General features: G+C 44.1%; 1 protein-coding gene across 2 annotated transcripts; it reads right to left on the bottom strand.

Moving 5' to 3' along the window:
- Nucleotides 1–5: 5 nt before the first annotated feature.
- LOC126593246 (uncharacterized) lies at nt 6–2,261 on the bottom strand. Of its 2 annotated transcripts, XM_050259244.1 has the most exons (3): nt 2,098–2,230; nt 1,169–1,647; nt 6–1,018 (listed from the first exon to the last, which is right to left on the bottom strand). In XM_050259244.1, exon 3 carries the CDS (start codon nt 984–986, stop codon nt 294–296), a length of 693 nt encoding a protein of 230 aa, XP_050115201.1. In that variant the 5' UTR covers nt 987–1,018; nt 1,169–1,647; nt 2,098–2,230; the 3' UTR covers nt 6–293. The 2 variants fall into 2 exon arrangements, with proteins under 2 accessions (XP_050115201.1, XP_050115200.1); XM_050259243.1 differs by lacking the exon at nt 1,169–1,647 and having other exon boundaries at nt 2,098–2,261.
- Nucleotides 2,262–9,790: the final 7,529 nt, after the last annotated feature.

Raw genomic sequence — 9,790 nt, 5'->3', positions numbered from 1 at the left:
GAGTGTTTCGTTTTTAAATCCGGAACATCCCAACACAAGATCCATTATGTAGTCTTGTTGGCATACAACACATATAATTAGCCTAAGCAGTACAACACCATCACTGACTAATACTTCACGTAAGTCTCACAGTGCACCTTACAAGTCAGTAGTATCCTCTTTTCAATTCTAAAAATGTTTGTTTCAAACTTCTAGCAATACCGATTTTCAAAACCTTCATCCTCTATACCAAGCTGTTTCATGTCCATCAGAATCTAACCTCATCGACCTTTGAACTTCCTTTTGTGAAACCTTTACGAACCATCGGACTTCATCATGGAAGCGTCTTCAATTGCTTTGGAGTCCGTCATTAAAGCATATTCAGGTGCCTTGGCGTCTGTCATTAAAGCAGCTTCAGGTATTTTGGAGTCTACCATTGAAGCATCTTCAAGTACTTTGGAGTCCACCATTGAAGCATCTTCACCTACTTTGAAGTCAATCTTTGAAGCACCTTCAATTGCTGAGGTGGCCTTCCTTCCCCTACTTCCCTTGGTTTTGGCTTTTTGTGTTTGAGATCCAGCCATAACGTTCCTAGGTTTACGGAGGAATTTCTTGCTTTTCCTGAGAGTTTTTAGGGCTACTGTTTTCAGGGGAACCATAATGTCTAGGGGCAGTAGCACTTGTTCCAACTCAGTCCAGTCAAGATCTTCAAAGTCACCATCTTCATACACCACCCTGTACCAGCCTGCTTCTTTATCATACTCAGTCACTGTGCCAATATAGTTTTGCTCTCCAAAAGCCTTCCTCACTTCTCTTCCTTCCAACCACTCGCCAAAGTTAGTATTTCCATGGGATTCTGCATCATGCACAGCATCAGAGACAGAACGGGTGCTTTCAGTTGAGGGAATTTCGGGCACTCCATCTATGACAATAGCAGGCTCCCCTGGTAACTCATAAACCGCTGCAGATGAAGGCTCTACTTCCTGATCGTTGCTGGGGTTTTCCATTTATAGAGCTCCTTCTCATAAATGTAAAAATGCTGCAATCATAAACAATTAAGACATCCTTATCTCACCGTAAAATGAGTATCAAATTCAAAAGTTGCAATGCAGGATATTATAGCACTAGAAGTATTGGACCAAACACATTATCCCGAGAAGAGAACAGGAAAGCATAGAAAGGAAATTACCAAGAATTAAGAATAGTATGGAAGGGAGACAAGGTGTAAGACTGGCAAGATAAACTAGTCGCCGTTTCAGTTTAGACATATAGAAGCTTCAACACGAACAAATACTAAACTCTTTGCAAATGCAGATTGAAACCTCCACAAGGCAAAATATTGACAAATTTCTCACTGAGAATTTCTTCAGACATCCACAAAGCAAAACACTAAAGGCCCGGTTGATAATCATTTCGTTTTATTTTGGTTTTCACTTTTTTATGCTTGACATATGAAGAAAAGGAGGGATGAAGAAGGGTGATGGAAGAAAAGGGAAAAAAAATAAGAAGGAACGAACGAAAACAAAATCTTGAAAGTGAAAATAAACTTAAAATAGTTTTTGGTTTTCAGTTTTTAGTTTTCATTTTGCGCGCCCTTCCTTGTACATTTCTTCGATATCTCTCCTGCCATCCTTCACCCTTCATGTCCCGTGTATTTCCCCTCTATCACTAACACAAAAAATGAAAACCGAAAACCGAAACGTAAAGTTAGGATAAGAGTAAGTCAGCATTAAACCCTAGTAAAATCTGAGATACCGATATTTTGGTGAAACCATAACACTGGAAATATGAAGATTTAGGCCGCAACTCTCTACATCCAAAACAATTTATCAAAAATTACCAAATATATAAAAATGCATCAAAACCCATGAAATCTCTCACTACCCAATTATTCCAAACAAAAAAAAATACAATCAATTAAAGAGCTCTGAACAAATGCATTTTCCATTACGCTCGAATAAATATCATAAAATTTGTATGAACAGAAACAAGTAAATGAATCACACATTTCTTCCATAACTTGCAGATTAGTACAATAACCACGGGTTCGATTAAAGGATGCCATATTTGCAAGAATTACACATTTTAGCAAAGTGGGTTTTGGTTGAAGGAGCTTACCCCTAATCAATTTCGGAAAAGAAGAGCGAGGACCTAGAGATCCAGTTCCGACCGCCACTGTAATTTTCCTTCGCTCTGCCCTTAAACTGTAGTGTCTTCCCTCAGGTGAACCTGATTGAATATATTTCCTTATTTTATAATTCGGGCTAGGAACGTAATTGACTAGTTGGAGGTTTTTTATTCTTTTCATTTTTCTCTAACCACTCACTAAAACAAAAACAAAAAACAAAAAACAAAAAAAAAAAGTGTGAGAATGGCCATCTCCATAAAAAATTTCTCAAATAATATTTCCCAACGAGAAATTTGGAAATATCGCCATTTTAAGAACCACTCAATAAAATATACCCTATTTTTTTAGATTCCTATAAAATTAACATAAAATTAAAGTTAAAAAGACTTAAATACCCTTAGGTGAAAAGTCTCATCTCTTCCTACTTCTAGTGTTCGTCTCTTGAACTTTCATCTTCATTTCACTATTGAACCAAGTGATTGCTACATCAAACGCCGAAGTGCCAAACCCATTCATTTCCACTTTGAGATAATCTTTGTGGAGCCAAAAATATTCACTAGGCGCCACGTGGGTTTTTGGACAAAAGAGGACAGGAATACCCTTGAGGCACATTGAGATTCCTACGCGCGAGTAGCGGAAAATCATCTTTCAACCAAGTCAAAAGTGTCCAAAATAGGTAACAATTTAAAACCTATTTCACCAAATCCTTTCTATAAGGTAATTCCCAAAATCTAATTTATTCTATATGTTCTATATTCCATTATTTAGCTAATAAATTAGCTAAATAATATATTCCTTTCATATTTCCTAAAATTGACTAATCAAGGGATTAATTACCTAATCAATCCCTTAATTATCAATTAAACCACCAAATTATAACCAAAAAACTTATCAAAGGCCGGTTACCCACTAGGGCTGGCCATGCCTTTTATTTTCTGTTTTTTGCTACCATTTTCTTCCCCTTTTATGACATTGAAATAGCTAGTTAATTAGGTTATTATTATTTGCTAATTAACTAGCCAATTATTTCCATAACCCCCCAAAATAACTAGCCCATTATCTCCATAACCTCCCAAAATAACTCATCCTTGGCCTAATGGCCGGCCACACCCTTCCTCTCCTATATATTGGTTCCCATTTTCACCAAACACTAATTCCAATACTCTTGCAAAAATCCCAAAATTCTCTAAACATTATTTCTCTCTAAATTCTAACTTTGGCATCGGAGGTTCTTCGGCCAAAGCCCCCTCATTCATCGTGGGTGCGTGAGGCTTGTGGCCATAACCAAAGGTATTATTTATTTTGTAGGTGCAATTTTGTCCAAGATCAAGGAGGAATAAATTTGCATCCATAAATTGGTGCTTTCATTGAGAGTTGAAATCCATACTCGTAGAAGACTCTCGCACAAAAAGGCTAAAAGCGACAATAAGTCGTGCAGCACCACCACCACGAGTTTCCACCATGGGAACCACCGCGGTGGGTAGCCACCCGTGGCGAGGTCCATGGTGCCTTCACCACGGCCCGAGCTGTGCCATCCAAGGCTCACGGCACCAAGGCCATGGCTCAAGCCATGCCATCCAAGTTTGCACGGGCCCGAGCCCAAGCCTCGTATTCGCATGCAACACATACTAAGCAGCATGCTCTCGTCGAGCAGCCCATTCCCGTGGCCTAGCCTGCTCCCGTCGAACAGCCCACTCTCACGGCCCAACCTGCTCCTGCCGAGCAGCCTGCTTTCGTGACCCAGCTTGCTCCTAACGAGCAACTCACTCCCGTGGCCCAGCCTGCTCCAGTCGAGCAGCCTGCTCTTGTGGCCCAGCCTGCTTCCGTGGCTTTCCAAGCAGCCCAAGTCGGCCTAAGACTATCTCAACCATCCAGACTTACCATCGAGCCAGGGGCATTCTCACCACATTTTTTCGCGGATTTGACATTTCCCAACTCAAATCTCGCGCACGGAGTCTACCACCCTTCCACCGCCCAATGAGGCGCATTCCTTCCAAGCTCTTCCAATCCAAATGGCGAACAACACTTGTCTCGACAAGTCATAGAGTTGACGAGCGCCCTTACACAACAGACAACCCTGGTGAATCAACTTTTGCAACGCACTGGGATCCAACGTGCCCCGGACGAGGTATCCCGAAGTAGGACAAGGGCAGACGAACCTTTCCAACGGTGTCCCGACAAGCAGCCACTCGACCAGCCACAAGCCGAGCGTTCAGGCAGTGTACATTCCCGATTGGGCCCCTGAGATAGCGTATACTCCCGTCTTAACGGGCGAAGGAGCGTGCACTCTCGACTAGGCCCACGGATGAGCATACATTCATAGTTGGGGTCATGCTCCGATAGTTAACATAAGCAACCTTATAGGCAAAGTGTTCATTCTTGGCTAAGCCCGCAAGGAGCATCCTTCACCTCACATCGGAGTAGGCAGCACGACGGACGGAGAGAAACAGTCACTCAATCCAGCTCAAGTTCAACCAGCAGCCTGCGAAGAACTCGCTCGCCTGCTAGGAACACACCACATGCACTGCATTCGCGGTATAGACGAGCCAAACACATGGAAGAGCAGCCTAGACCAGCAAGTCATGGCTGGGGGCAGCTGAGAGCTCCGCTACCCCTAACAAAGGCAAATTTAGGAAGAAGTAGAGAGACTTTTGACCAAGCGATTACACGATTTCCAGCGCAACGAGGTCACCGACGAGGCACTACGACGGAACATGACCAACATAAGCAGGTCACCCTTCACGGACGAGACCGAGCAGGCAGAGCCTCCATGCGAGTTCAGCATGCCACATTTCACATTTCTCAAAGGGGATGAAGACCTGGAGAGACACTTAAAGCGCTACCAAAGCGCAATGAACCTTTATCGAAACAACGATGATCTCATGTGTAAGATATTCGCCACCACTCTACAAGGCGAGGCGCAAAATTGGTTTTACAACCTGCCGCCACAATCCATCCGAAATTTCTACGAACTTTCTTTGATTTTCACCAAAAAATATTCATCCTATTGCTCGATCAAAAAGAAGTATGACCATTTATTCGACGTCAAGAAGTACCCAAAGGAGTCGCTTCGCGACTATGTGAGGAGGTTCAAAGTAGAGAAGGTAAAGATAGGCCGATGCAATGACTCGATAGCTAAAGCAGCCTTCCAAAAATGACTTCCAGCAAACCACCCGCTATTCGGAAAATTGATCATGAAAGAAGATCTAACTCTGGCAGACTCTTTCACTCTAGCAGATAAGCATGCACTTTGGGACGAGGCTTGCCAATGCACATTCAAAGACTTGAAGAAGTACCCAACGTCACATCTCTACTATCCAAATCGGAAGCAGCGGAGGACTTATTCACGTGTTTGATGATATCGAGACCAGCAATAAGCTCTACCATCATACGAGAAGAGCTAGGGGCCCGACTACCTGTATTCCACATTTTAAAAGCTTTCCTCGATGCTATCAGTTGTATTCCACAGTGTAAAAGCTCTCATTGATGTTATCAAAAATTCAAAAGCTAACTTTGGCGATAGTTGTTGTAACCTAAAAGCTCAAGTTTTATCTTCAAACGTACGCAGTCATCATCATGATGCACTATTCCACCGAATCCTGACGAGCGCAACAACTAGTCTCAAAAGACACACCAAGGGTAGATGAACACTGGAAGGAACATTCAAAAGCAAGTTTTTTCCTCGTCGCCCCAGAAGATTCTCCATAAAAGCAACATGTATCAGCAATTGAGCACTACTTCCTGCTAAGCGTCACACGGCCCTAGCCAACCTTTGCTCCATTATTCAGCTCTAGAGTCAGAAATTGAGCATTTCCTGCTACATGTAACATGGCCCCAGCCCCACGACTCCCTACCGCGCCTTCACACCTAGCCTTAACAATGCAACAGAGCGGCCCAACGGCTCCCCGAAGGCAGCTGAGCACACTTTAGCTGCACATGCTCCCTCAATGGAGATTTCTGGTATTTGCATGTCGATGACGTAGTACCTAGAGAAAGTACGTAAGCAGCTTAAGGCATTTCAGACTTAAACTCTCACTCAAGTTCCCCGAGCAAACAACGTCCATACAAACGTACTAGCCGGCCTAGGCTCCGCACTCGATCACCAACTAAAAATGCTCTATTCCGGTGGAATATCTTGACAAGCCAAGCATAAAGATGGAGCCAACATCCTAAGTGTCATAGCATTCTCATCCAAAGATCCCACACCGGATCACATATATGCTGCCTAGCGCCTTCCGACGACTTGAAAGTTCTAAGATCAAATCAACGAAGGTGTATGTAGAAACCACTGTGAAGGCTAATCCTTAGCATATAAGGCTCTTAACGCGGGCTACTATTGCCCTACCATGCACCAAGATGCTAAGGAGTTAGTACAAAAGTGTCTTAAGAATATGACATCTAGCAGCACATGTCCACGCCGAGATATCCTCAAGGCAATGGGCAAGCTGAAGTATCCAACAAGACGATCATCGACTGCCTCAAGAAATCCCTCACCAACAATAAGGGAAAATGGCTAAACATACTCTTCGGATGTCTATGGGCATATCGCACCACCAAAAGACGAACAACCGAACGGTAAGGAAATGGCCACAAGTTTAGATCTGGCAGAGGAGAAGCGTGAACAGACCAATACTTGAATAGTAGCCTACCAGCAACAACTCCTCCCCAGCTACAACGAAATGGCCAAGATCCGGCAGTTTCAACCCAAAGATCTAGTTCTAAGAAAAGCCTTCATCACTGCCCACAAAGAAGGCTTCAAAAAGATGGATCCCATCTAGGAAGGTCCATACAAGATCAGCAGAATAGGTGGCAAGAGTAATTACACCCTCGCCACCATGAAACGGCAAAAAAATTGAAAAACAATGGATGGCCTACAATCTGAAAAAGTACCATGTGTGACCTCCCGCTACAACAAAACCCGAAGACTCAAGAAGCTCGACGGGCACCACCTCACAAGCCGAGGACTATCCAATTGTTATGCAGTTCCTACCTTACAGCTAAGTTCTCGTTCCTTTCACTCGTTTTTTTAATGAGAAATTCAAAAGTAATCACAACTTGGCTCGGTTGCATGCTTACAACAAATGATCACTCATGTACTTCAAAAGAAAACTGCGCCTTACTTAGGGACTCATCGCAGGAATTGCGCCCCCCGATAGACCAATCATGCTCTCCAGTGCAAGAGGGTAAACTAATTGCTCTCCAGTGCAAGAGGGTAAACCAATTCCCCGACACCCATATGGGTTAGCTCTCCAAGACGGGAGGATAAACTTTACACTCCGAATATCCAGACGTGGATGAGTCTGGCTGCCCTAGTATAACTAGTTGCACGATGGCTTGCACCGGATTCCTAAAAGTAGCCATAATGGTCTTTTTCAAGGCTTAGCTAACTAAAGGATTTTGGGTCTCTTGGCCTAATCCGTGGGGAACCGGACCCCAGAGACGGAGGGGGCACATTATGCAGTACGCCCTACAGACGGCTGCCCTGGCCCTAAAGCTGCTATCGAGTGCACTAAGGTAGCCTACGGATTCTAGAAGACTGCCTACGGTTTGCCCTTCAAGCAGTAAAACCACGCTAGACTTATACAACCGCACATTCTTGTGAAAGGTTAAACAAGCTAGCACGTATATATGAAGTTTTATCCACTGCCGACATGTTACGTAGTCGATAAGCTTCACCTCTGCCAAGCGCAGAACAACCTACATCAAGTCCTAAAGTGTTGTGATACTTGCTACGCAACCTACGGAATTGGAGAAAGTCAAGGTTAATAGCCTAGTGGTTACGCGGACTTGTCTGTTTCTGTAAGTAAGGCATCCGGTTGCCAACCCTATGGCTAACAACTTTGCAAAGTTCTACACCAACACCTACGGCTGCATAGGCTACGCAGGCTTGTCTGCTTATAAAAAAGTAGCATGCCTGCCACTGGTCTATCAAGTCTAAAGGTTAGGGCATGAATAAAAGAAGCGAAGATGAAGAAAAGCTAAGGAAAACATGTTTATAAATAACTAGTAAAGGCCGAAGGAGTTCAAGCAAAACAAGAGCTACAAGGAAAAACAATTAAAATCCTAAAAGCTATCTAGAAGACTATAGCAGCTTGGACATCCCACGACTACTCGGCCGCCACACCTTCAGCAGCCGCGACGCTCTTAGCAGCGATATCATCCGATGCTTCACCCCCGGCTGCCCCAGCCTGGGCACTAACTTCTCCAACTACTTCACCAATAGAAGCCTCAAAAGTAAAATCAAGCAAGTCTTCCAGAGAAATAGAGAAGGTCTCGAAACCCCGAGCACAGCCTTTTCACCTTTCAGTTACTCATCCTCCTCGAGCAGACCAACGTGGATGCTCTGCAGCTCATCCACTTCCTTCTTCAGACTTTCGTTGATCTTCAGTACGCCTTGAAGTTCCAACACTTTGGGTTCAAGCCTATCGATGATTTTCTTGAAGTGGATCACTTGGTTATAAGCAACAATCAACTCTTCATCTTTTGCAGCAGAACGAAGTTCAGAAACAACATGCTTAAGATCTTGAATCTAAGTTATGTGACATCCGATCTCATTCTCTGCATTTTCATGCTTAACTTGGATCGCGTCAAGCCTAGTCTTCAAGTCAACGATCTCTTGGCGAGTGATCTCAAGATGCAAAGAGGTGGGGGCAGAAATATTAGACCCCTTCAAAACAACGAGCTCAGAATCTGACATAATATTTGCCATCTCCTTAGCAGCCTTGCTATATCTGAATCATAGCAAGCAAAGAAATCCTTCTATATTGGGTCGTATGCTTCGCAAACAAGCTTGGGCAAACACCTTCTGACGTCATCAATAAACTTGGCATAAACGTACATGTTTTCAAGAGATATGGTTTCAAAAGCACATAGATCTCAGTAGCTTTCCCAAAAGCAGGCTTAGTGGATTTCTCACAGCTGCCTACACGAGCAGTCTCCTCATTCCCAGCAGGCGAATCAGTTTCAGCAGCATAAGGAATGGGCCTTGGCGCCACTTTAGTAGCAGAGTCCACCTTATCACTCTTCATAATAGCAAGCCTCTCCAAAGGTGAACCAGACTTAGCTCCCAATAAACGTCTTGGTACAAAATTCGGCACTAGAGGCATGACAAGACCTTTATGCCGAACAATCCAATCAGCAATCGCACTAACCATTCTTGACATGGCAGGCGCCACATGCTCAGATCTAGCAGCCTCATTTTTCGTCTCCTTGAAAAAAGTCAAGTTAATCACAAACCTGGAGGCAGTCGGTGAACCCGCATGAGTGAAAGAAGTCTTTGGTTGTTTTTCTCAGCCGGCATCTCTTGAGCAGGCAGGGAAGATCCCTTTTCCCACTTTCACTTGCACCAAGATCCACAACAGTGATTGAACGAGCCAATGCATCCGCCTTGATCCTATTCACCTCCTCTTTTGGGAACAGTCCACGTTTCTCCTGACGAAAGAGTTAAAGTAGCCAACGCCATTCGTGGTACCTAACAGGGGAGTTCAACCCAACATTCCAGCAGCTCATGAGGCCCGCAATCTCTTCATTTCTCTCAATCACCGGCCTAGCTCGCGTCATGTCCAAAAGCCTAAAATGACATAAGCCATGTGACTCGCCTAGTACTGCGCCCCAGCGCCACAATCCGTGGCCCCTGCCACACAAGCTGCCCTTGGTTCTAGCCAAATCGAGCAGCTTAAAGCA

Source organism: Malus sylvestris, chromosome 12 (genome assembly GCF_916048215.2).
Source record: "Malus sylvestris chromosome 12, drMalSylv7.2, whole genome shotgun sequence".
Lineage (NCBI taxonomy): Eukaryota > Viridiplantae > Streptophyta > Magnoliopsida > Rosales > Rosaceae > Malus > Malus sylvestris.
This window is presented reverse-complemented; position numbering and strand designations above follow the sequence as displayed.